General features: G+C 41.6%; 2 protein-coding genes across 4 annotated transcripts; one reads left to right on the forward strand and one right to left on the reverse strand.

Annotated features, from left to right (window-relative positions):
- Positions 1-78: 78 nt before the first annotated feature.
- On the reverse strand, positions 79-21,027 carry micu3b (mitochondrial calcium uptake family, member 3b). Of its 3 annotated transcripts, XM_069171011.1 has the most exons (16): positions 20,702-21,027; positions 18,142-18,289; positions 16,315-16,346; positions 16,065-16,143; positions 12,971-13,018; positions 12,789-12,871; positions 12,631-12,699; positions 11,038-11,079; positions 9,086-9,181; positions 8,433-8,521; positions 8,057-8,228; positions 6,117-6,225; positions 3,457-3,614; positions 2,667-2,735; positions 1,545-1,570; positions 79-1,174 (listed from the first exon to the last, which is right to left on the reverse strand). In XM_069171011.1, exons 1-14 carry the CDS (start codon positions 20,954-20,956, stop codon positions 2,667-2,669), a joined length of 1,449 nt encoding a protein of 482 aa, XP_069027112.1. In that variant the 5' UTR covers positions 20,957-21,027; the 3' UTR covers positions 79-1,174; positions 1,545-1,570. The 3 variants fall into 3 exon arrangements, with proteins under 3 accessions (XP_069027112.1, XP_069027111.1, XP_069027113.1); XM_069171010.1 differs by lacking the exon at positions 1,545-1,570; XM_069171012.1 differs by lacking the exons at positions 1,545-1,570; positions 9,086-9,181.
- A 93-nt stretch (positions 21,028-21,120) lies between these two features.
- fgf20b (fibroblast growth factor 20b) lies at positions 21,121-23,952 on the forward strand. The gene is made up of 3 exons (XM_069171013.1): positions 21,121-22,072; positions 22,344-22,447; positions 22,636-23,952. Exons 1-3 carry the CDS (start codon positions 21,787-21,789, stop codon positions 22,879-22,881), a joined length of 636 nt encoding a protein of 211 aa, XP_069027114.1. The 5' UTR covers positions 21,121-21,786; the 3' UTR covers positions 22,882-23,952.
- The last annotated feature ends 3,395 nt before the right edge of the window (positions 23,953-27,347 follow it).

Consider the following 27,347-nt stretch of genomic DNA (forward strand, 5'->3'; position numbering starts at 1 on the left):
TGTCACAGCTGCAACGATGCAAGAAATGACTGACAGGTGTGTTTCTTGTGAAAGAAAGAGGAAGACAAAATAACCAAATATTTGATCTGATATTTATTGCACTGCATCATGAAAAATGCATCTGCTGTCTAACATCAGTGAAACAGTCGAGGCCTGATTTAAAAGAACGAGGTAGACTAACTAATCCAAACATCCAACATTCAAACAGAAAGTAGCCTGAAATACAAACACATTAGTCTGGTTAATATCAAAGTATGATACATGTTGATATATTCAGTCTTTTTTCAGTACACAACTCACCCCAAAGCAAATATTATGACAATAAGATTTTCTCAGTTATACACAGTGAGTGTATCCATACAGAGTCTAAAAGTCATTTAACATGTGCCTTTAAAACCAATGATAATTTAGACTTAGTGTCCCAAGAGAGACATATGGCTTCAATATGTTGCATATTTATTGATATAGAGGTCATCCCTGCCAGTGACATAATAGCGCTTCTATTTACGAGCCAAGAAATGATTAACACTCTCAGCTGCCTGTAGTTAAACAGTGAAAAAGCCACATACTGAGGGAGTGTGTTCAGGCCTGCTGGCTCTGGAGGGTCTTGGAGGGTTTTAGCTACAGGGCTTTGGGGATGAAATAAGAGGAGGAGGGGAGGCGCTGTCCTGAGTTGATCTGTGCGGGAGAGGGGGGGGGGGGCCTGCAGAGCTGACAAAAGGACAAAGAATGCAAGCAATGCTGCCACCAAACAGAGTCAGGCCTGGGACAGGAAGACAATCACACCAAACACAACATACTGGCAGAGCAGTAGTAACACAACCTGGAGTTCACCCATAAATAAATAACAGTTAGAAACAATAAATAGTTCAATATCTGCTGGAACAGGCAAAAGCATTTAGATAAAATAATTAGTGCAATTCAGAGTCCTGTAACAGAGTTAAGTGGATTTTGTCCGTCCTTCATGGACCGAACATGTTTGTTTGACCACTTCCAACAGATTTCCATTAAGCTGACAACTTCCTGTTTGAGCCACATCCTGTTTAGTTTCAAACTTGTAAGACAGCACAATAAGATGCTTCGGCATGCACGAACCCTTCTGTCCTGGTAGAGAGTAGAAAAAAGGCACAGCTGATCCACACTGTAAGACATGCACTGGTGCTGGGATCTTCACCTGGAGACAAAACAGAGAGACAATGATAAATAAGACAAGTGGGACACATTGTGAGTTGCATCGTCATTATAAAGACAAACAGGGATGAATAATCTATTTCCTTCCTGGAGCTTAAGGCAATTTTGATTTTCCTGCATTTTATGAGGCAGAAATTAGATTCTGAAAAACTAGAATAGTAAGAAACAAAAACTCCTGCAACTCTTGAACAGCCATGGTGCACACTGCAGCTGCAGTTCTGCAAGTTTGCAAAAAATCTGGGTCCTCTGCAGTGAACATACCTAAAGTTAAAAACTGACAACTCCCACAAACCTATTATAAAATTAGTTATTTCCTTTAACTTAAAAATAAAAATATCACAGGGGGCAAATACCTTGTAATTTTCCATCGATACGACTACTGAAAATGGGAGCACAGAGTAGGAAAAAAATAATTTACTGTGAACATTAAAATGCTGAAATAGTACAAAGTGTATATACATGTATTCACTTAGTTGCCAAGTTAGATGAGGAGATACCGACTCGTGTTTGTACAGTAGTTATGAAGTTACAGCCAGCAGCTGGTTAGCTTAGCATAGGCTAAAACCTATGTATAATCATGACAATAAAAACACATTGCTTACCATAAAAACACAAATGGTCGTTTCTACACTTTGGTTTGGTGTAGACACGATTTATTAAGTTACTTAAAAAGCTCTAGAGGTTCGATTTTGTTTCCTTTGGACAGAGCCGGGCTAGCTCATCCTCTTGTTTACAGTCTTTGTGCCAAACTAAACTAAGTTAACTGGCTGTTTACTGGAGGTTCAACTTTCTTATAAAAAAAATATGGGAGTGGTGTGAATCTTATAATCTAACTATTGGCAGGGAAGCGAATAAGAATATATATATATATATATATATATATATATATAAAAATTCCAATTACTCCTTTCACTGCTGAGGTTGCATTCAAGTGAAATACTAACTCTTCATTGTTCTTTCATTCTGATCAAACCGCACAATAAAGCAGCTAAATAGAGGTTATTTTCTCTTTTGTCTCAAAGTTCTCAAATTTCTCCACATAGACATTGTTAGTGTTTTTATCAGGGAAGAATATCAAACTCTCCTCTCCTCTCCTCTCCTCTCCTCTCCTCTCCTCTCCTCTCCTCTCCTCTCCTCTCCTCGCCTCTGAGAGATGCATTTCCTTTGAAACATTTATGGGGCTTTAAACTGCACTGCTCGCTGCTCATGTATGCAGGTCTAAGCTGGTATCTGGTGGCAGTTGTTCAGGCGTTAATATTACAGTGTAACTTAATGCTGCAGATGAGGAGAGTGTGGGCCTCAAACACGTCCCAAAAACTGATTACATACTACTACAGTGTGCCTAAGAAACTCTGTTAGAGAGCTGTTTAAAAAAAAAAGAAGTCCCTGCACTTTTCAACTTTGCAGTAACAGAAACGTTTTTACTCTTGTCCCATTTAACAGAAAATGCTGACGGTGTGAGAAAAGATTTTTACCTATTTGCCTGAAAGCTCCTTCTTCATGCAGGACTTGAAAGAGATGAACTTTTCCTCCCCTCTCACGCCCTGTAAATATATTTGTGTGTGTGTGTGTGTGTGTGTGTGTGTGTGTGTGTGTGTGTGTGTGTGTGTGTGTGTGTGTGTGTGTGTGTGTGTGTGTGTGTGTGTGTGAAAGAGAGATAGAGAGATAGAGAGATAGAGAGAGAAAGTCAAACTCGATTTCCCTTTATGAGAAGTCCGGTTTTCTTGATGTCCCACTAGGTGGCAGTATAACGCCACAAAAGTCTCAGCTCAGCTCAGATGTGTTTCAGTGACAGAAAGAGGCAGAAGTGTAATTTAGGTATGATGATGTGGAGGTATTTAAGTATACCACTGCCTACAGAAAAAAAGATACATAATTAGTCTTTACTCAAAGTCCTAATTAAACAGGACACATGGTGTTTTGTTGCTAATAGATGCTTAAGTAGGCCAAATTGTTTAAAAGTATTGTTTTGACGATAAACATGTTTATATGAGCTCAGCTTCAACCCATATTTGCCTGTTTGTGCTTTATACTTGCATCCATGTGTCCATCTATGAGCCCCTTCTACACTGACAGGTTACACATCAACAAATGGCCGACAGAAAGACTTATTATGCCAGTTTGTTTCACATCAGTCAGTCCATCGAGGAGCTGCTCTCCGAGGCCCACTAAGGAGGAGAGTGGACTGGGAGGCTGCATCTCTTCTGTCACCTTCTGTGTCATAAAACAGATGAATGGCGTTTAAAACGCTGTCAGCTGTCTCACCCCGTCGCCACGGAGCAGCCGGTCCTTCATGACACCAATGAACTCCTTGTGGCTGAGTTTATCATCGTGATCCTCGTCGAAGATCTTGAAGACGGTGTTGACCAGGTGGCGGGTCAGCTTGATGTCCGTGGCCACGTAGACCGCTCGGGTGAACTCCTCTGAAAGGGAAGATAAAAACAAACTGATCAGGTGAGAAGTGAAGAGTAAATCAACACTTCAAGAGGAGAGGACGTCATGTATTTGGTACCAATAATAACATTAGTACTCTGAATAATATGACATTTGAAGGTATAAGACAAAATCATAAAAGCCCGTTTTTGGTGCAGCTGACTCAAAGATTTGAGATCAAGAGGCAGATTCTTTCTAAAGAAGGAAACGACACCCTCTTTAATGATGAGAAATGTTGCCTCTTGCAAACTAATTTGCTGTTTTGAAACCATCAGACTCTGAACAGTGTTTCCTAAATCTTCCTGAAATGAGGACCAAAAGCAAAGACCAAACAAATGCAAGCACATGCAGAGAAGAAAAGAATAAACAGAAGAGAAGGCCATTTTTGTTCAAACTGGGAGATGAAGGAGGGCAGTACAGGTGGGTGACGTGTGCAGTGATGACCAAGAGTTTCAAGTCCAATCTGCTAGACTGTAGGTAGTATAACAACACCTGCTGTTGACAGGTTGAGGACGGTCAAAGACACCAAACGTTGTTCCTGATCGAATGACAATTGTCGGGATGTAAAAAGAACTTCATTAAATATTCAAAGGCTCCACTTGTTAGTGAAGGTCAAGGCTCAAAGCGCTTTACAGTTTGTCTCCCATTCACACACACACACACACACCACTGACCGCTGCACGGTGCTCGCCTGCCATCGGGAGCAACTCAGGGTTCAGCGTCTTACCCAATGACACTTTGGCATGCGGGTAGGAAGAACTGGGGATTGAACCACCAACCTTATGATTAGTGGGCAACCCGCTGCACCATCTGAGTCACAGCCACTCAAACCACCCAAATCCACACTTTTTTTTTTACCAAAAGTATGTAGATACATGTTGTTTTTACACTCCTTTGATCTGGGACAAGACTATTGTTCCAATCAACTTAATGCATCAGCATGCATGAATATTCTACCCTTAGAGAAAAAACACACGAGTTTCATACGTTTTTCACGCAATCAAATGTGATGACACATGTTTACCACATGTTGCAACATAAAGGAAAAATATGTGGAAAAGTTTTCACATGGGAAACTATTTGCGCTTCACACATTTCACCATGAAAATATTCCAAAACCATACGGGTGAAATTTCACATTTACACACTCGTGTATGTGGTTACATGTGATCTGACTTTTTGCACGATAAATTCATGTGGTTTTCTGTGAGGGTAACTCACAGAAGGTAACTTTGTGGCAACAGTTGGCGGAGACTCTTTGAAGTTTGAAGTAGAAGAACTTGATTGGCCTCCATGGAGCCTGACCTCAACCCCATCTAACACCTTTGTGTTAAAAAGAAGCGTTGTTGCCAAACATGTCTGGTCAACCTCACTAATGATCCTTGTAGCTGAATGGGAGTTAATCCCTGCAGGCAGGTAACAAACCTTCCTACAGTAGTGGAGGCTGCTGTAAGATGTTCATGCAGTCACATGAGTGTAATGTTCTGATGTCCACATACTTTTGGTCCCGTAGTGTAACTTCTACAGGAGACATGTGGATGATACTCCCAAAAACGAGAAATGAATTAAGGAAGTAAATTAGACACTTAAAAAGAAACTCAATATCTTTAACAGTTTGTTTAAAAGAGGTTTGTCAGGTATTGAACAACAAAATGACATTTTTAACTTTGCACACATTTGTCTAGAGTCATTTTCAGAGCAAATGTTTCCACAAACACATACAGAGGTCTTGTTGGAATGATGTTTTCCAAAGTGCATCTATTTATAAATTCATTCAAGCATTGATTCTCAAACTGTGGTGATGGGTGAAGCGCCACCTGGTGGTCTACAGGAACTGCACATTAAATTGTCATTTCATTTCATCTACAGACTACTCATGAAAATCATATAAAAATGAATGTTTGATCATTTAAATATTTCAGAAATAAAACTTCCCTATGATCAGCCTCGTGAGGTGACGTCATGTCACGTCTGACACAAGATAACGCTAATGTTAGCTTAACACAGAAAGATTCGGACTCTTCCATCTGATTTGAGCAAAGTGGTATTTTTAAATGGCAAAACGTCCAAAAAACAGTTGATAGGAAATGTGACAACACTGGACCTGACAGGAAGCCATTATAATGCTGAATCGGCAGTTGGGTCACAGAGTGTCGACATTTCTAACGTGAAGTGAAGTGGGAAGTGGTACTTGGGAAATATGGTTTGGTACATAGTGGTAGGAGGTCTGAACAGTTTGGTAAACAATTAGAAAATTTGAAGTTTGGTGTGCAACATAATGTACTGTACAAATTAATTGTGAAAATTAAATTATTGACTTTATAAACAGAGCATGGAAATGACAGAACGGTTCGTCCAGGCAGCCATCTCTGCAGATATTGTGACAAAAAGCAATGAAAAGGAAAAACAGTCAAATACTTTCCAAACTGAACGATCCACTACTTCAGCATTAAGTGTTGTGAAACTTGTCTGACACCAAACTGAGTCTTTACCTTGACCAACGGAGCGGTTGGCGAAGTTATACATCTGCATGGCGATGGCAAAGTCCTCCAGGTTGTTGAGGAACTGGAAGAAGGATCTGAACTCCTCAAAGGTGATCCCCTGCAAATAACAGGACAGCAATAAAACAATGGTTTTATGTATGAATATAATATTATACAGCCACATTAAGAAGGATGCATGTGTCAACAATCCAGCCAAGCATAGTGCTAAAATTCACACAATACATAATCTGCTTCCTTTCATCTTGCGGGGAATCCTTTAGTGTTCGTGGGACCTTGAAGCCATCAGATAGATAACACACCCAAACGCAGAGTATACACGGCTGGATTGTCCCTGCGCAGTATGGACACGCTGAGCTGTCAGCAGCAGGGGGAGGATTGTAGCTTTTGGGAAGAAGTCAGGACGTTTGCAGACTTTTCTAAGGCAGATTAACCTGATACTTGAATAAACAAAAACAAAAGTGACGAATCCCCAAACATCTCAGGCTTGGCTGATGACTCAAACACTGAGCCTATTGATGTCCACTCAACCGTCCTGGGGCTACTAGCTGCTTCTCTCGCCGGAGGCCCAGCCGAACAGACAACACACACAGCCCTGACAAATGGAGTAATGACTAATCTGTGATGCTTTGCTGTTTTAACAAGGTGAGACCCATAAAATATCTCTTAGTCTAATGATGAGACCCACTTGATTATCAATGGAGATCTAGCAACAGGCTCCTCGAGGCAGCTGAGGAGCTGCTGGCACCTTTTCATGCGGGTCAGCGTGCCAAGAGGAAAAACAAATTAAAGCCAAAATGAGGCTGCTTCACTCAACAGCTAATTCACAGAAGAAACAGAGGAATGCTCCTGTAGTCACATAAAACTAAATTATTACAGATGGTGTCAGACTTAAAGCCACATGCAGCCACGCGAGGATGTAAACTTCGTGTTTGTAGAAAAATGAAGCTTCCAGTTTGCTTTTTCAGAAGGTCTCCTTAAAAAGTTGAATAGCTTTGGAAACCCCCCCCCCCCCCCCCCCCCACAGACTCAGGGACCGCTGCAGTTCATGTACTCTGTGCATTGTTGTGTCTTCTTCAGCTGTTTTCAGTGGGATTACGACAAAAGTAAAATTTCCAAATTCCAAACTTTGGGGCTTTATTTGATTTGTGGCATTTCAAGGAACAGTTTAATATTATAAATCATACATGTCTTCACTTTCATTCTGGGAATTAGACAAGAAAAGTAATACCTCTCTTATGTCTGTACTCTAAATACAAAACTATAGGCAGTAATCACCAGTAGTAGTAGTAGTAATACAAATTAAAGAAAATTTAAAAAAAACTTCCTAGTGCACAATAATTAACGTTTTATATTTTGTTTGTTTAATGTGTATAAAAACAAAATGTAAAAACAACATTTTGTTATTTCATTCTTAGTTGTGTGTTGGGATGATGTCTCAGCTGGACAGAGTGACTTCCTGGAGTCACTTCCTGGCTGGGTGCAGTGACTTGCTGGTGTGTCAGCGAGGGTGTGGTACCACCGAGCTGCTGCACTCTATACTGTAGCTGTAGACTCTGCAGTGGGTTGTCAGTTAGCAACAACATATAACATATATGTTCAGGAAGGAATGATGTCTGTGTTTGCGTGTTAGCTGATTGTGGGCTGAAGGAAGAATTATAGGATGTAAGGGCAAGGTAATGTGACAGGTGTGGACAAAATAACTTCAATATCAATATAATATGGTCCAATTTAAGAGTCCTACAACCTTTGTGAATCTCATAACACTGGTGAGAAGTGATCACGAATCTCCTGTATTCTCTGAAGCTTTAGTATCTGAAGTTGAATTAGATTACATCATATCGTGAGCTGTTATTTATTCCACCACTTGTACTTTGAGCTTCAGACTGTCAGAGTGTGATGACAAAGCGAAGCTGAAGGGAAAAGCGCACCTTTTCATCTGGCAAACTGTGACGCACGTTCTCCAAATACCCACTGACGTCGTCCACATTGGTGTAGCGAAGAAGGATCCGGGCGAAGTCTTCCTCACTGATGGTGGGCATGCCTTTGGAGTAGGAGAGGAACTCTATCTCAAGCACCTCTGTCTGCAGGTTGTCCATGAACCTGGAGGAGTGAGACAGAAGGCAGCTGCTGACAGGAAACGCCACCACCAGAAGCTCCACGCACAAAGGAACACTTAACACAGTCACTAAAGGTTTAGCTGCTGGACAGTCACAGTGATTAATGGCCATATTACAGTGAGAAATAATCATTTTCTCAGGGACGTTATCATGAATCACAGAGCAGGCAAAAGGTTTCTTTACTCACTTGTAAAAATCTTCAAATTTCAACTCCGCTTTGCCTTTTTTCCCGAAGAAATGCACCAACAGCGTCGTCTCGGTTTTATCATCCACATTCTATAAAAGAGGGACAAAAGTTGACAGTCTTGTGACTCCTTATAGCTTTAATAAATATCCACCTCAGATGTGATATATATTCTGTAAAACCAACAGTGATACAACTAACCAGCAATGATTAAACCTAAAAATCCAGCTGTTCTGGAACATACAAGATGTCACGGTAACAAAGTTTACATGCTAAAGGTTTTAAGATGTTAGTTAATGGCCATACCCACATTCTGCTATTATATAATTACTCAGAGTTAATGTTTCATTCTTCAGCATGACTGAAACCAAACAGTGGCTGGCATTTCTCATTTCTGCATGTAACAAACACGCGCCATGCAACAGGATGGTTGAACATGCTACACATCTTCCTGTAGATGCTGCTTCTGTTAGAGGAAGCATTAGCGTAGTTCTCTTTGAGTATTCACTCTCACTAACCAGACAGACAAGAGAACATGTTCCCATGTTCTCACTAACACGGACCAGCAGGACTTTCTTGGAGAAACATAACAGTGAGGGTGATACAGTGGTGTGTAGGACTGTCATATGATCATTTAAGCAAGAGAGCCTGGCTACCTCAGTGAGATCAGAAAACAGAACTTGACTCGTGCCACGTCTGAGAACATCCCACATGCCTCGGGCCGCCACATGCTGACCGTCTTTTTTAAGAACCTGTGGCAGCAGTTGAAGCACAGCTGTTAGACAACAAAATACATCTGGTACATGTTATCAAGATTAGCGCGAGAGAGGCGGGTGAACAAACTCCGACAGTGAGACAGGCAGGAGGGCCGAACAGAAAGAGGAGGAAGAGTCGGGTGAACGTAAAGCCCACATAGACAGAGGGACACACACATGCAGACACAGTGCACAGGCTGACAGCAGTGTATGTGAGAGGCCCTTCAGCCCTGACATGAGCCTGCTCTGCAGCCATGCAATGTAGCCTCTTGGCATGACATGAGCCAACACGGCAAATACATGTCCAAAGCCTGCAAGGCGTGAGACCTGAAGGAGGACTCATGTCAGGTCAACTATGTAACTGAATCCAGCCTAAATGCAGATTATCAAACACCTTCCATCACAGTACTGTTGTGCAAAAGATTTTTATTTGATCCATTTTCGGTGGTTTGTGTGTTGGCTGCTTGATGCTGTCTGGAAGCCGCTCTGTGCTATTTTTCTCAATGAGGTCATCCTGATCTCAGATTAACCATCATTATTATTATTGCAGTTTACACTGCTCCCTTCACTCTTCCAGCTGCTGTGGAGCTACTATAACTACAGCTACACTGAAACACAACTCTCAAAAAACAATTTGCTTGTAATTGGTGTCATCTGCACTAAAAAGATCAGAGGAAATCTGACGTCCAAGCAGTGAAGTAAAACTATGATTTCAACTCCCGGTTCTCAACCAAGCTGTGTTGGTGCCTCTCACTCGTTGTGTTTTTTCAGCCTATCATTTCTTCTCAAGTCTCGACATCACCTCATTCAGAAGTAACACTTGGGCACAACCAACCAGGAACAGCCAGCTGCTGCCAACACGTGTTCTTAAGTATGGCTTGCTTCATTTCATAATATTTATTTATCCTATTCAGTTTTATTTTTTTCATCTCCCAAGCCTGAGGGGGAACGTGACACAGCTGATGAAACAGCTTTTCCTCTGCGCCTCATTTCTTTATACCAGAGAGGGAGATTTACAGCATAATCCCACAGCTAATTACGGAACAACTCTTTAATGCACCGCACTGTTCCCATCTCATCCCATGAAAAGATCCTGATACGCTTGTAATTAGAATATGCTGGGGGAAAGCCCAACCACAGCACTCAAGACATGCCTGTCTTCAAATGTTATTGAAAGGTTTAACTTTTGAACTTGTTTCTGGAAAGAAATCTCCAGAAAGGCAGAGGGAATCAAAACAAAAAAAAAGACACACCTAAAGGTAAAGTCTTCAAACAGTACTCTGAAAAGCAGGGCCTGTCCCTCTGTTAGCTGTAGGCTCTTCGATGTGTGTGTTGAGTGGCTTTCACATTGCTGCTTCTCCTCCCTGACTGGTATCTTCATGGTCAAACCCATCTCAAAAGGTAACCTGAGCCCAAATACCACTGCACAAGAAACTGTAAAAATAAAACATGAGGCTCTGGGTGCAGAAGCGTTGTCAGTCTTCAGGAAAGGAGTTGTATGAGGTGGAATCTGCGGCCGAACACTGACAAAAGGCAAGTACATAAATCACCTGCGCGCGCCCCCCTCCCCCCCCCTCCCGCCCACACCCCCCATCCCTCCTCCTTTCCCTGCACTACCACATACACACAGACAATATGTCAGATAATGTTGGAGTACACAGTGATGCATTTCAATTTCAGTGAATGAGGTTATCTGGTGTTAACAGAGACAAATGTGGGTGCTGTCAGCCCCTCAGATACATGTATGTTTTCTATGCTGACTCGGTTTAGCAAGACCACATTCCAAAAAAAAAAAAATACATGCAACAAGCACAACTGTTCATTTTCCTTCAGGGAAAAAGAACAATACCTACACTGTGTGGCTGGGATTTGCGATGACCGTAAAGCTGCAGGCTCTGAAATGCAAAAGAGAAAAAGGTGTATGCACGACGGAGGACTCGCTCACAATCAACAAAGTATTTTTGAACAGGAAGACGGTTGGAAATTAGTTTACAAGCTATCAATCGATTTTTTTAAGTCAAAGACTTCAATTTTATATGACTTGACTTTGCAATGAGCCAAGATTATTCTTATTCTTAAGCTTATGAATGCAGAGTCTTCGTCCTAAACTCTGTCTTTCTGCAAAGCATCATTACATGTCCCAATCTAGAGTGCCCATTCTAATGATCTTTTTGATAGTTATACGGGTTTAAGATTAATTCAAGACCGTCCAGAGATGCTAACATTTGTCCCAGAGCAGAATAAGCTCCTCCATGTGATAAGAACCTCAAAGAGTCGCTCTTATCGCTCTATTCAGCTCTGCCTGTTTACATCCACCTGCATGCAGCATAAGACAACCCTACAGAGATGAAAGCCTCAGGCATGTTTTACCCTGTATGACCACATTCACCTCTGTGCAGTCGCTGTTCTCTCTGGGACTACAGCAAGTGTTGCCAGCTCAAACCAACAATGTTTGATCTAACTTTGAATTTAAGATTCACATTGTTTTTGGCTAACAGGGGAAGGAGAACACAACAGTAATGGTTTTAGTGAACATCACAAGCAGAGACAAAGAAACGTTAGCGTCCATTTGTAATGTTCCTTGAAACGAGACTGAACCAAAACAGTAAAGTAAAATCCATTAAAAAAAAAAAAAACAGCTTAGCTAAAATTCTGTGGTCCCAATTCTCATGGCAACAATCGATTAGTGCAGTTTTAAATCAGCATAAGCCTTTTATAATTTGGAATTTGCCTCTTGGAGGCAGCAGAACAGCCTGGACGCATAACTTTTGGGACATTTTACCACCTTGTTGCAATCCAACAAACATCTAAAATTCAATTAAAATGAAGCAGTACAAGAGTAATATGAAATGTTATGAGCGCCTGATGCCTGTAATGTAAGTCAAATAGTTACTCTCCTTTTCGCTCTGTTTTGGTCCCCCGAAACTGTTGGGGAACATCTCGGACTACAAATGAACATGCTACCTGCTGGCTGTCTATGTGCGGCTGGGCAGTCAGGCTGGACAGCATATTAATACTGCTGTATGTTAATATGGTGATAAGAGACTAGATACAGTAATGTCCTGATAAGGTATAAGAGCTGTCTTTTCCTGGTTTTGAAGGTTGCATTACAGATATAATTTTCTGAACTTACCAGACTGTTTTAGCTGTTCTATTATCTGCTTTTACCCATTCAGCCATCACATCCATTTATTTATCAAAATTCTCATTGTGTAAAAATGTGTTAAACCACCAACAGTCATCCCAACAATATTGTTGCAATATCAAGGTGCAATATTAACTCAGAAATATTGTGACATGGGATTTTGCCCATATTGCCCAGCCCTGGTATGTACAATATAGTATGTTTATGAGTGTTTTTGTTAAAACCAGTGAAAGAAGTTTAAAGACCAGAAAACCAAAAACGATGAGCAAAAAGATGAAAAAAATGCAGTTGAAACTCATACCTGCTGGTCCACTCTTTGCTCTTCAGTAACTTCTTTTCTGTCCTTTTTCTTACGGAAGATTTCTTCCAGCTATAAGAGAAAAGGCGTAATTGTGGATATTTCAACACAGCAGATCAAATGAATGTTATTATATCTGAAGATGAACATGAGGTTCATACCATTAAAAACTCCCTTTTGTCCACCATTTCATTCCCATCTGCATCAAACATGTTGAAGGCGATCCTAAAGCCTGCGTGGGGCTCTGAAATCAAACAAAGATTTATGATATTGGACAGCAAACTTTTAATTCTTAAATCATCTTAAGATTGTTTTGTTTAAGTTAGTTCAAATATGTGCTGACTTGTTAAAATGCAGAGCAGGAAGAGGTACTCAGTGTAACTGATGACACCTGGAAGAGAGAAAAAAACGAGTCAAGCCAAGAAACAAAAACCAAATGTTCCCTTTCACACCCAAGACAGCATCAAATAGCATCAACCAGTTAGCTCGAGGTGTTTACAGATGTTCAAAGTCAAGCTGCCGAGATGAGTAAGCCAATGCAAAGAAACAGGGCACGCCTTCAGACATAAGTAATCTTCTTGCACTCACTGATAACATCTTAAAAGGTGCCTTTTACTTCATGCTTGGTGTTCCCCTCACACAAACACAAGCTTTACAACTGAGCTGACCTATCTGGACACAAACCCAAACAAATTTAAGGCCTGTGGCTTCTGATCGTGTTTGGGTAACAAGGTGTAATACATTCTCAAGTGATCTGTCACTGATTGAAAACGGACGATTCAGGTTTTTGTGTCACGTCCTTCAGCTCCCTTTGTTGTGTGACATGGAGACAGGAAGAATAAGTGTCAGGCGACATCTCAGCCGACTCGGGAGGCTTCTCCCTTCTGCCTCTGAAAGCATTCCCAAGCTTTTGTTTGCTCGGGAAGATAGAGAATCGAGCACAGATAGTTCTGGGTGACTGCTTCGGGTGTTATGGGAAAAGAATTCAGGTTTGCTGCAGGGAGATATTTTCAGACAGAAGAACACAGAAGGGGAAACAAAAAACAAAACTAGCATACAAAGATATCATTTTTACTGTCTTGCATTTTCTCTAGAGGCCGGAGTTATGTTGCTAATACGTCAAAAAGTGAGGTGTGAAAAGATAATTAGTTGTGTTTACGATTCTAAGTTCATCTAAAAATTCCCCGTGACAAAGTGCTCCATGGCCTCACCCGGCTCTCTCAGTGTGGCAGGTACGGCCCTATAATGACAACAGATCTCTACCTTCAAAGCCTTTAAGGCTTAAATGGGTTGAAGAGAGAAAAAAAACTTTTTAAGATTCCTGCCATGTCTCACCAATACCACACACCTTCACTCCTGAAGCGAGCCCCCTCCTCCCCCCCCCACCCCCGCCCCCCCCCTCCCTCCCCCTCCCCCTCCACAGTTCAGCCTCTGAGCTCAAGTAGATGTTGTTAGACAATACAAAGAATTCCACAGAAACACTTCATACAGAGTGGCAGTCCCGGAGATGTAATCCAATGCCATTCTTAGGCTTCATAATGTCCGCGGTGATCAGGGGGGTGGCCGGTGGGACATGTCTCGACATAGCTGGGTTCAAAAAGCTCCCTCATTCTCTAAAGCAACGCTTTGTTCACAGATCAATCCCGTCCTTTTTTTCCCTGACAAAGCTGCAACGTTTAACAGCAGGATTAAAAGCCCCAAATCCCAGCGTTGGCACTTAGCTAAAGCAACAGAGGGGAGAGCCGAACAGTCAGATCTGATGCTCCGTTGGCTCGTCTGACCTACTGAGCCGGGAGTGTGCAGGCCCAGGTGGGAACATTTAAAAGAGTTTCACTCACACTGACAACTTCAGTTTGCCTTCATGCGATGTTACCATGAACTGAGGTGTGCAGCAATTTCACAACCCACATGAGGTGAAATCAGATTCGCGTTTGAAACAAGTCCAGGTAGGCTCCACATGTGCCGAGTCGGCGCTCATTTACGGCGCAAACTGTTTACAAGCTCAAGGAGTCTGAATGTTGAAGTTCTGAATCTGCGTCCGGCTTCTTTGAGCAGACTGGATTCGATGAGCACCAGCGTGGACTACACATAACAGACCATACAGAAAAAAACACGAGGTTTACATGTTTCCCACATGGGGGACACATGTGATCACATGTATGACACATGTTTAACACATGTTGCAGCACATGATAATATGGAGAAAATATTTGGAAAAGTGTTCACATGGGAATATACGTGGGCTTCACACATTACACCACGGAAATGTTCCAAAACCACGTTTCCCACGAGCAACATACATGTTTCACATGTGCACAATCACATGTGAATGTGGTCACATGAGATTTTGCGCATGTGAAATTCAAGTGTTTTTTCTGTAAGGGATGTCTGTTAAAACTTTTAGATCACATGATTATTTTATCTTTTTGCCAATAAAATGTCAGATATGAGCAAAATATGAACATACAACTTTTTCCAGAGCCGTCTGTGAGATCTTTGAATTGTTGTCTTGTTGGTGTCAAACTTAAGAATATTCACTTAACCATCTTATGGGCCAATTTCCAGCAGAACGTCATTGCAATTGAGTAGCTGAACCCGGAAGATGTGGCGATTTTGCTTAAAAACTGGTTACAAAAAAGAGCTGCAGATTATTTATCTGCACGTTTTAAATGTGGATGGTATACAATTAGGAAAAAGGTGGAAAACATACTGTCATTAGCTGTAGGAAGCATTTCTACCTTTCCAATCTGACATTTGACAGAAATTTGTGATGCAAAATTGCTAGAACAAGTCTAATTCAAGTTTTATCAGCACTATTGTTAGCCTTTCTTTCTCATGAAATAACTGTAATACACACACTCATCATTAATTATCACATCACTTAATTCCAATCAATTGCTAGTGTAACCTAGCGAGTCTTTTAGCGCAGCTTAATATGCAAAAATGTGAAGTTTGTCTTCAGACAAGCACATAATTCAACATGTGGACTGTAAAACTTCCAAAAATAAATGGAGGATTCATAATTTATTTACTTGGGTTTTAAAGGAGTTTTTCTTTCAAAGAAGTTTCTCCTAACCCTACAATTAGCATAAATTATAGTTTATCTGTGAGTTTCCAGGAACTTCATAGTTACAGGATTCTTTATGAGAGAAACACACACGGACCGTTTTGTATATTATCAATGAACAATTCCCTCCCACAGAGGTTACCTGAGAATCAATCAACAGGTTACCAGACCGATGTAAAGATAAGATACCATTTACAGCCCACACTTTCTGTTCAGGATTAGAGACGACACACAAAACAGAGCACTCTCTGAACAAGACATGGGAGGGCTTTAATATGAACGCTTAAAAAAAAAACAAGATCACAAAGGGAATGACTTCCATTCAAGAGATTCATGTGGAGCGCTGGAGTACAACAAGCGGCTTCTTTACCTCGTTCACGAAGATTTCTAAACAAATTAGATGATCCTTTCCAAACAGGCGGGGTATCAGCCAGCATCTTGTCTAACTCCTGCGAGAACAGAAGAAAATCCCCGATCACTCATTCATTTCTGAGTCCTGAGTAATCACTATCAACATAATACAGCGTCTGCCAGCGTTACAGTAATTACAGAGGTTTTACACAGACAAGGAGGAGATTCTGTAAAACAGCATCAAGTGCTTCGATGACAGCACGACTCACCTTTTGCGTGAGGGACTTCTGTCCTCTCTTGCCTGAACAAAACAAGATGAACAGTTAGTGGATGATTTACCTTTCGACTTTTAAAACCTTGTTGTCCTGATGAATTCTGTGTCAGGAGTATAGAAGTGGGAAGCAAAAGTAAAAACAGCTGTTTATGTGGACAGAAACAAAAGCTGTGTATTTCCATGAACGCATTCCGACGGCCAATAAAGCAGGAGATAAAACGGACGTGTCGTAAAAACACCTGGCTGGGAATCACTTCGATAGCAGTGATAATACCTCCACTGACACATTTCCAAGCCTGAGTCTGGATTATGATCACCATGTAGTGGCCCGAAGAGAGCGGAGACATCATCTTCAACGCAGACATCATGCTTTTAATGCCTTCAATTAATGTTTCATGACACGCAAACCTCATGGATCAGATATGAATAATTAACTCAAATGGTTCACTTCAGGCTCTGCCAGTAAACCATCACAACATGTCTCTTTTTACAGCCACACTGTAATCATAAAACACCACGATTACGATATTGAAACAAATTAGCAATTAGCAGCTACAAAATAAAGACCAACGGTGTGCTATTTGAATTAACGTGTCCCGTTTACCTTCCTCATTACATGGCAGTGAAGCCACATCCAAAACATTACAGCAGGTCACACACTTTACACCACGATCAATCACAGTAATCGGAGGATTGTCTTATCGTTACATTTATGGCATCCATGCTAAGTTGTTTGGTCTCTTGTGGGTCGCTGGAAGTTTGTTGCCACATAAATGAGCCATAAAAGTAAGGTTGCTGCAAAGATGTTTATCTTTATGCAGGTGTTATGACTGAGGCCCTGCAAGCCGTGACTTATTGTCCGATGACACTTCACGGGCCCTCAGCAAACAGAACATATCAGGACACCAGGACTTGTTAAAACTGCTTTAAATCATTGCATAATTCAAAGTAATTAGAGGATGAAGGAGTAGGGATTTATCTGATGACTTCACAGGTATGTAATAAAGCAAATGACACTGTTCAATCACAGAGCAGTAAAGGTTACAGAGGCAGTGTAGCTTCTGCAGTGAAGGAAATGGCAGCCAACTACTCCGTAACTGATATCAACTGTCCTTACTCAGGCCACTTTAGGCTTTGACTACTGAAATCACCTGCTTTTAGACACACTGAGTTAGCTCGTTTCCACCACAGGAACTGGACCAGGAACTCTGGAACGATCCTACAGAATCGATGTAAGTTGTCAGCCACAGCTCCTGACCCCTGAGAAGTCTGCTCTCTGGAGACAGTACGTTTCAGTGGACCAGGAAATATGTCTCGACTTGACTCGATGACTCTGTGTCGATGTTTCTTGTGTGACAATTGCGTACCAAACAATAAACGCTTTTCCTGTCACTTTCTAATCTGTTGTTGTGCCAATTTGCATAATAACAATTTGTTTTTGGTTCCTGTGGCTCCAGAGTTCCTTGATATTTCCTTGATATCAAGAAAGGGCAAAATAGGGCTGAAACCAGTGATTATTTTCATTTTTGATAAATCTACCGATTATTTTCACAAATCTAAAATAACAGAAAAACAAACAAACGTCTATAATGGTCTCAAAGCCCATGGAGACGTATTTAATTTGCTTGAGTCAGGGTGAAATCACAAAAACATTCAGAGAAAGACAGAAAAACAAGCAAATCCTAAAACTTTTGAATAATTAACTGATTAAGTTAATAGACTAAATGACTGTTTAAGTCCTGAACATCAACAATGATTCCTTTCTTCCTCTAAAGGATGTTTATTGTTGTGGAGATGAGTTGAGTGTTAGAGGCTGACTCACTCTTCGTTTCGTTCAGAGTGAGGGACTCGATGAAGTTGAGCGGCGTCATGTAGAGCTGACCTTCGACCTCCACTGAACTGAACAGACGAAATCTGTTTTCATGGGACGACATGTACACATCTCCATCATCCAGTCCGTAGGTCCTCGTCTGGAAAGACACACACACACACACACACACACACACACACACACACACACACACACACACACACACACACACACACACACAGCTTTGTGAAATATTGCGAATACTAGCAGTGATAATACTTTCTGAAAGATGCTCTTTATGAAATCCACAGAAGCTTTTCTTGTCATGAAAAGCCGCGCTCACATGGAACAACAAAGAGGGCCGTGCTTTAATTCAGTAATGGGGTGCATGTTATGTCAGCCCTATTTTTCATCCCTGCACGGCAGATAATATCCCTACAACTGTTCAGACCCAGCCAGATCAGAAGGCCGGGTTGGTGAGGACAGAGTGGATCTCTCTGTTAGGTGGCATACTGCCAGGTCCACTGGGCACAGAGCAAACACCCAGGGAATGTGTGCCCCCCTCTGCTTAACCATTAAACCCCCTCCAACCACCCCCGCTTCTCATCAAATATCAGCCCCTCCGCCAAGCCCCAGTGTCCAGTGTCCAGTTTCCTGTGTCCCTGGATTCCTCTTCTCTGTGGACACCAGTCAACTTTACCTCCCTTCAACCCCCCGACGTCAGACGAGCAATCTTTTCTCTGCGAGGAGTGAAGTGTGCAAATCAGACATGGTTTACTTGTTTGTTTATGTGTCCTGTGATCTGTGAACATGTCAGCGGTGTTAACATGTGTCTGAGCTGAAGAGATTTACAAGTGCTGGTGTGTAAAAGGGCAATGGGCACAATGTAAAAGGGTTAGACAAAATAACATGAACACCTGATTTACAAACAGCTACAACAGTGCTACAAAAACCTGTGTGAGGCTTATAATTAATGCTGAATTTAATATAGGGACAGATATTCAATCAGCAAAACATTGAATAATCAGTGAACTGAAAAAAGGTATTTATCAAGCTAAAGTGGCAACATTTGTTTGTTTCTTAGTTTTTTTTTAATGAATAATAAGTATGTCTTTAAAATGTCAGAAAATAGTGAAAAGTGCTCCTCACATGTTTCTAGACAGAAAGAAGCCTGCAGTTTCCTTGTTTTGTCTAAAAGTTGCTGTGAAAAATTTTCTTTATAATGAAAAATAAAAATGTTATGCTTGATGAATAATTTGAATTTCATGTACATTGTAAATGATCCACATCCCCTAGTAGCCAATCAATTTCCTGTTGATCAACTTATTGATTAATTCAACTGTGAGGATCTCCTGCTGTTCCATTTTGTTATCTATCCATTTCATATCATTGTAAACTGAATATATTTAAGTTTGGGACAATCTGAAGCCGTCTTTTCAAGCTCTGTGGATTAGTGATGTCAGTGAAGTAAAAACCTATTCCGTTAATTAATTTTATTCAGTAGATTAACCATCATGAAAATTATTATTAGTTGCAGTCCCACTTATACCATTACATTTTTCACCAATGTAAGATTATCACTGGACTCTGGCCGTGCTGTGTATTGAGCAATATTTTGCCCACCTCTGTAGACATTTGAAGTAAAGAAAGGAAACATTTTAAATACACGAACATCATGATAAAGTACGACCTCAAACATAATTGTATATTGTTGTATATAATATATATACTGTACTGTATATACTGTATATACTGTGCATTTTATATTTATATTTATATTTTTTTACTGCTATTTTACTGCTATTTTATTGCTTTCTATTGTTCTATTATTATCTTATTGCTTCTGTATGCTGCTGTAGCGAAAAAAAAATTCCCCTCGGGGATTAATAAAGTAACTACCTAACCTAACCTAACCTAACCTAACAAATATACAATTACCATCTGGAGACCTTTTACTGCATGCCTTACCCCTCTCTCACCCCTCACTTCCGGTCTGTCTTCATACCATCCAATGAGAATGTCCAAAATATAAAAAAATAGTTAGTTGCCATATGTAGACAGGTGTTCATGTTATTCTGTCCACCCCCTAAATCATGCAAACACTGACTAATGCATGTATAAAAGTAAATTGTAATAATTATGCACCTCTTCATTTACATAAAGCAGCAATAAGCCAGCACTCGTTATGACAGGCTCCATACACATCAAAAGAAGGCCAAACCTTCAGTTATCACCGCGACCGCGTCACGTGATCTGAGACGCCTTTGACCATTTTTTTTTTTTTTTTTTTTTTTTTTGCCATTTCAGCACCAAAGGTCGCGGATAGCTCCTTGTGGTGACGCCACATACAGTAATTATGGCTGGAATGTCACGTGCACGAAACAACGAGTGGTTCTGTTTGATATTATTATTATTATTATTATTATTATTATTATTATTATTATTATTATTATTTATAGAAGCGAAAACTGAGCCTGAAGCATTTTTACACGACTGAAGGTGTTTCAGTCAGATGGTCGTGAGCTGAATGTTGTCACTAAACGCACACGGCTCGACGAAAGTCCCACTGTACCTTATCGGTGGCGGAAACCGATGGCAAAGCCAGATGCACGAGCCGAGCCTCGACGTGGCTCGTGAGTCCGGGGCGCCTGCCGACCGACCAGCAGCAGTAGCACGCAGCACCGGCCGCGGCGGTGACGCAGGCTCCAGCCGCGACAACTTTCAGCGCTTTTGTCGCCTTTGAGGACGTTTGCTGTTTCCGCGGCGTAAACGTCCCTGTTCTGGAGCTGTTAGTGAATGAAGGGATAAGCCTGCGCAGTGCAGCCATGGCTGTTCACGCTGAGGTGTTGTAACCGAGAGCACGCAGCGGGGCAGAGCTGCTCCGAGCTCGCGAGAAATGCCGTGGGTAATTTCAAGTAGCTCAGGGATTAAAGGGCGACAAAACTCGCAGGAGTGAAAGAACTGTTGAAATCTGCGATTTAAACACAGAAATAAACGCTGAATTAAATCTCATCTCTAGTGGGCCGATTTAAAGTGCCTTTTGTTTTATGTTTGCGGGTTTCATTTGAATTTTACGTGATGTGTTTAAGCCCCCCGGCCCACCAACAATTCTCTCCCCCTGTGACTCTCTTATTTTATGCCTCAGGAGAAGAAGAAAAAAAAAATCTCTGCCAGGGCACGTCTCAACTGTGACAGCCCCGCCCATTACTATAGTCCTGTGGTTTTGCACCTGCCTCACCACTCCTGCCACTTTGAGCGCAAAACCTCCAGGAGCTCCTTTACCTGCAGTGCAGCGCTGACTGAGCCCTGACTACCCCAATCCTCCTCTGCTGGTTCCACAGCGGCTCCATCACCGTCCACTGTGGACAGGTATGCAACATGAGGGCTATCTGAGCAGCAACTGCAGACCACCTCAAACTGATGAAGACGCAGCGGTGAAATAAAGACAATCGTTGCATCCAGCAGCTGAGATTTTGGTGAGTGTTTCATGTCAGGGGAGAGAAATCCGCGCGTCCGCGTGTCCTTGGACAAGTGCTAAGTAACGGAGGAGTGGGACGTAAACATGCATTAAGTGACAGTGGAAACCAGGTAGGCTACTACGCAAGAGCGCTCCCTCCGGACCTCCTCGCTGAACTTTACCCGCTGAGCTTTGACGCGATGGCTGCTGCTGCTGCTCTGGGGGAAGTTGGAGGCGTCTTGCACGGCATTGACGGTGTCGCGCAGTTCGGGTCCCATTTCTTCCTGACCCCCCTCGGGGACAGTCCGACGCTGCTGGGGGAGCACCTCATACCTGGGGACAGGCTCTCCCGGAGCACCACGGCGGATTTAACGCACCTAAAAGGGATTCTAAGGAGAAGACAGTTATACTGCAGAACTGGATTTCATCTGGAAATACTTCCGGATGGCACAGTGCAGGGGACGAGGAAGGACCACAGTCGTTTTGGTAAATACTTAGATTATTATTTTTAACATATTTCAAATATTAAAGAAAAATATATATATAAACCAACAGTTATAATAAAACAAATAGGAGGAAGGAGGAAATAACAAAAGAGTCGAAGGAAAGTTATAGTCTATTTCTGATTCCTTAAAAGTCCTGATTGTTGCAGTAAACTGCTGCTGACAGAGTTGAATTTGGATTGTTGAGCTTCTTTGATCGGACTCTTTCATCTTTGTTGAAGTCTGTACAGAACAACTGTGTTATTCTTCTGCAGGTATTTTGGAATTCATAAGCCTTGCTGTTGGATTGATAAGCATTAGAGGGGTGGACAGTGGACTCTATCTGGGGATGAACGACAAAGGAGAGCTGTACGGCTCTGTGAGTACCAGATTTGATTCATTTTAAATCTTGTAACGACTAACAGAGAGGGTTGTTTTTTTCCCACTCTTAACATTTGGAGAATTTCATTTTTAAGACAAATAAGTAGTTAAATGTGTTTTTGTTTTTTTTTCTGTTTCTGTATGATATGCTTACAACTTCTCCTGTGCCATACCTTTTGTTTCCAGGAAAAGCTCACAGCTGAATGTGTCTTCAGGGAGCAGTTTGAGGAGAACTGGTACAACACATACTCGTCTAACCTCTACAAACACAGAGACAAAGGGACGCGTTACTTTGTGGCATTAAATAAAGATGGAACTCCAAGGGACGGGACTAAATCCAGGCGGCACCAGAAATTTACCCACTTCTTGCCCCGGCCTGTGGACCCCGATCGTGTGCCAGAGCTGTACAGGGATATCCTGGGACACAGCTGAGACCTGGATGCTCAGTCCAGATCAGGAATAGCTGCTTAAAGCCCTGGCAGGCAAGGAAGAGGGACGCAGGCGGGGATGTGACCGGCGCAGGCTGGAGGACAGCAGCCCGAGCAGCAGGGATAAAGGCACCGGGGCCTCTTGTAGGAATGCACGGGCCATCTCTCAGCAGCCAGGAAGACGGGCTAGAATGTCTGCACGCTCGGCATGAGGGGGTCGTTTGTTTCAGAGGCCTGGCGACCCTAAAAGTACCTGCGTGGAATTGGAGGCAAATAGGAAACGCAGCCGAATGGTCGTGGAGCATCTCCTCTGTTGTCTGTTGGACAGAGATGTCAGCGAGCGAGGAGTCTGTGGGAGTCTGTAACATCTCAAGATGCTCCTTCTGTTTGTGTCAGAAAGATGTAGTTTGTTCAGAAGGACTTTGAAGGAATTCTGTATTTTTTTTTCTTACTTGTGTCTCGACCTGCTTGAAAGGAGCAAAGTGTACAAATTTATTTATTCAGTTTAGATACATATATTTATGTTATATATTTATTTATTTGAGAATATATTTTTACAGTTAGAATCATATAATATAGAAAAACCACTAGAAACTGTATCAATTATATAAAAACTGAGACACTGTACTTTTATGTCTTTTATTCAACAAAAAAAAGCTCAGCCAATGATGTACTGTAATGTGACCAAAAATATAAAATATATTGGCAAACCTTTAAAAAAAAAAAAAAAAAAAAAAAAAAATATTTGAGATGCATTTTATCACAATGTGGCAACTATGAATCAATTTTTTTTTTACATGATTTGTCTTTTTGACGTGGTAAACATAACCAAACCACTGTTACATGTTTTCTAAGGAAAAATCTAAAGTCAACAAACTGACAATACAAACAATAAATTTATCAAAATCTGATCACAATGATTTTTTTTTTTTTTTATCAGTTTATAGGATCAGAGATGAAGGTATTTTGTTCTTTCTCACTGTGTCCACATATGATTAATATTCTTTTTAAAAATAACTTTGTAAAGATGTGTACTTTACTGGTTGACTTTGCCTTTCAGAGTTTAAACATATAAACCCGCTTACGAGATCAATGTTGTCTTTCTTTATGGACACCATTAGGCCGGGAGACGAATCGTAGACCTGATGCACGGTATAAAACTTCAAAGCCTCCCTCCTGAATGCTGTGAATGCAACAACACGATCAGGGCCAAATAAAATCTGACCTTCAGTTCAGGCCCTGCAAGTTTAGCAGCTGTATAAAAGTAGAGGTCGCAGCGATAAGGATGAAGTAACCCCTGCTGACAATTTGAGGACTGCAGACTTGTTGACATAAACAATGGAGGTCAATGAGGCCAAGATGTCTTCAGGTGGTGTCTTATTCTTTTTTGTGTCTTTATGTTAAACATATTTAATGGAAATACTGTCTTTATTTATTACTCATCATTTTAAACCAAAGAAACATTAACCACTCAGCTATATTTTAACTGGGAGCTGAATTTGGGATTTATTTGTAAGAAGCCACCATCTCATATCTGTGCACAGTTTCCTCCACGGTTGGGAGCAGATCCGTGTTGAAGCATGAAAGCACAGTCTGTGATCTGAGCGTGTGTGTGTGTGTGTGTGTGTGTGTGTGTGTGTGTGTGTGTGTGTGTGTGTGTGTGTGTGTGTGTGTGATGGTGAGCTAATGGGGGTGTCTCAATATGGATAGTCAACCCTACTGCCAACTCTCTCCTGTCTTCAGCATGATACTGTGGGACTTTCCCACCTTCACACCTTGAACATCAACACGCTTCTGCTGTCGATTAATGACAGCATCCCGGAGTGTATTATAACCTGCGCACACATGGACATCCCCCGTCCATTGAGTAAACACACGCAGGCAGGCCTATTACAACATGAAACAGATTTCTGCTGCTTGTTTTTGGAGCGAGACTGTCTCTGCCTGTCTTTCTTTGGCTCCCTAGAAAAGTTAACAAGCAGAAAAATGAAGGCCGGGCGTGAGTCATGCCTGTTACATCCCATCTTTCCGAGCTGAAGAGAATGTTGTCATAATAATTTGTCCATGATTTTGACCTGCACTTTTTTTTTTGTTCTTGTTTCTGTTGTTGCAACAAGACTAAAGTTTCAGTGCCGGGCTCATCGCCATTACCTTTGTAGCCATGAAAAGCAGACTTTGTGCAAATCTAAGAGCGTAGCCCCCCACCCCGCTTTTGACATTTTGAAGGTCATCTCTCTAAACACGCTGGAAATCCTGGCTTGTGATACCTGATGCCCAGAAGTGTTCTTTGGCACTTGTTTAACCGATGTTTTTGGAGTCTACTTGGCCCTGAGACAGATGCTTTTGTTCCCACTACTCCTCCTCCTCCAGGTGGTCTGTGGCTGCTCACTGAAAACACTTAAACCCCTCATCCGCACCCACTCTGGAGGGGCGTCTCACACGCTTAATGGACGCTCCCTGACTTTCATCACCTCCTCAGCGGCGGCCTTAAAGGGCTCTCGAGGAAACCAAATCAAGTGTGTGTGTGTGTGTGTGTGTGTGTGTGTGTGTGTGTGTGTGTGTGTGTGTGTGTGTGTGTGTGTGTGTGTATGGCATAGGTCCACGGGCAGGTGTGGAAGTCAGTGATCTTCCTTGTCTATCTTCACAGTCCAGTCAGACAGCGCAGGTGTTCCCTCAGCACTCAAGCTCTCACACTCTGATCTCAGCCCTGCTGTTTGTCAGCTGGGGATATGACTTAGCAGCAGCAGCAGGAGGAGGTGGAGGAGAAGGAGAAGGAGGAGGAGGAGGAGCAGAAGGAGGCTGGAAATATAGCTGGCTTTGTTGTCTGCCCCGAATTATCAGAGAGCATAATTTCTATATTTAGAAGGCTGCGTTAGGGGAAGACAGGGGAGGTGCCGAGAAGCTCACCTGTTGCTTTAAAGCTGTGGCCACTTCTAAGAGTGTGTTTGCGCAGGGATGGTGTCTGCAGCTTTGTGTCATTTCAATCCTGCAACTATTGATTTCAGGCTCTTTGTTGTTTGTTTATTCCTTAGTAAATTGCTGTGCGCACAAATTATTAGCTGCATGCGTGTTTATAGGGATTACAGCAGAAGTGTAAGTATAGCGTTATCCACTTGATACTTTTGGGCTTTTATCTGAGGCCAGAGAGAGAGAGGGAGGCATCCTGGAAAAATCTGCAGCCAGTGTTCCCAAATATCATCCATTCATCTAACAACCTGTCATCCATCCATCATTCATGTTTTGTTGCCTGATATAAAAAATAATCTTTCTCACTTCCTGTATTGTATTTTGTTTAAGTTCAATAATTTTTAGCGTCATAGCTGAGAGGATTTTGTGGTCTACTGTTTGTAAGCGGCAATTAGAGCAGCATACCTGGTTTACTGACACCCAACATCGCAAGCTGTCAGCTCCAGTGGAAAATATGCTCCTCTGTTTGCATCTCCATGGAGACTTGGGCAGAAAACAGCCATGTTTAGATGCTGTGTGGAACAAAAAGAGAGGAAACCAGGGCACTGTCATTTCTGCACAGTTTAGTCTCTCAGTTAACAAGACACCCATCGTGAACAAAACAGTGGTGCGTTCGCAGTCACCGCCAGTGACTGACAGTGTTGTGTTTAACTAAAGGGATGTGAACACAGAAGACCTGGAGGAGGCTGAGCCGAAGAATCTGAGCTGCTATAAAAGACATGCGGGGAGTGTGCTGCACATTACACGCTGCATGTTCAAAGAAATGACTGGGTTTTCTTTTCATTTTATAGTATACCTTGCTACCTGCTCCATTTTTATGCTAAATATATTCATTTTTGTCCGACTACCTTCATTCAACAGCTGTAGTCATTTTGCATATTAAGATGTTTGCATAGTAAACAAATAATCAGTTCATAAAATGTCATGATTTGTTAAAGATTATAGCTTCACCTCAGCCAGCTACAATGTTGTTCACATGTTACACATCCAGCAGACAAAATAACAGTAAAACAAAATGCTCCGCTGTGTTCACCAGCCAGTAGAGGAAAGTAATGAAGTACATTTACTTAAGTACTGTACTGAAGTACAATTTTGGGATACTTATTTCCATTTCACGCTACTTTGTACTTCAACTCTATATCGTTCTTTCTGGTCCACAACATTTATCTGACAACTTTCGTAACTTTTCAGATGAAGATTTGACACAATGGATAATATAAAGAGCTTTTAAAATACATCACATTGTTAAAGACTAAACCAACGGTCTCCAAAAGTCAGGGTCACATTTCAGACGTTGACTATGAGTTGTTAACAGCTCCGCCAAATAGTGATTTTTCAATCTGAACCTCATATGTTTTCATTTCTCTGGATATTCAAATAATCCAAATATCCTGGGAAAAGTCAAATATGAGGGAAAATGTCCAAATACTGAAATAACTCGGTGAATCAGAACTTTGTTTTTTGTTCTTTTTTCTCTCAGTAATCATCTGACGACCCCTCACA

Source organism: Embiotoca jacksoni, unplaced genomic scaffold (assembly GCF_022577435.1).
Source record: "Embiotoca jacksoni isolate LCO1_2020_lvr unplaced genomic scaffold, fEmbJac1.0.p SCAF_5, whole genome shotgun sequence".
NCBI lineage: Eukaryota > Metazoa > Chordata > Actinopteri > Embiotocidae > Embiotoca > Embiotoca jacksoni.

What these genes read in the sequence shown, in the direction of transcription:
- fgf20b (XM_069171013.1), top strand. Translation starts at nt 21,787, where the DNA reads ATGGCTGCTGCTGCTGCTCTGGGGGAAGTTGGAGGCGTCTTGCACGGC. An exon ending in GAAGGACCACAGTCGTTTTG is followed by an intron (nt 22,073 to 22,343) that starts GTAAATACTTAG and finishes ATTCTTCTGCAG; the next exon opens with GTATTTTGGAATTCATAAGC. An exon ending in AAGGAGAGCTGTACGGCTCT is followed by an intron (nt 22,448 to 22,635) that starts GTGAGTACCAGA and finishes TTTTGTTTCCAG; the next exon opens with GAAAAGCTCACAGCTGAATG.
- micu3b (XM_069171010.1), bottom strand. Translation starts at nt 20,956, where the DNA reads ATGGCTGCACTGCGCAGGCTTATCCCTTCATTCACTAACAGCTCCAGA. An exon ending in TAGAAATCTTCGTGAACGAG is followed by an intron (nt 13,019 to 16,064) that starts GTAAAGAAGCCG and finishes TCTCTCTTCCAG; the next exon opens with GTGTCATCAGTTACACTGAG. An exon ending in ACAAAAGGGAGTTTTTAATG is followed by an intron (nt 12,700 to 12,788) that starts GTATGAACCTCA and finishes TTTCTCTTATAG; the next exon opens with CTGGAAGAAATCTTCCGTAA.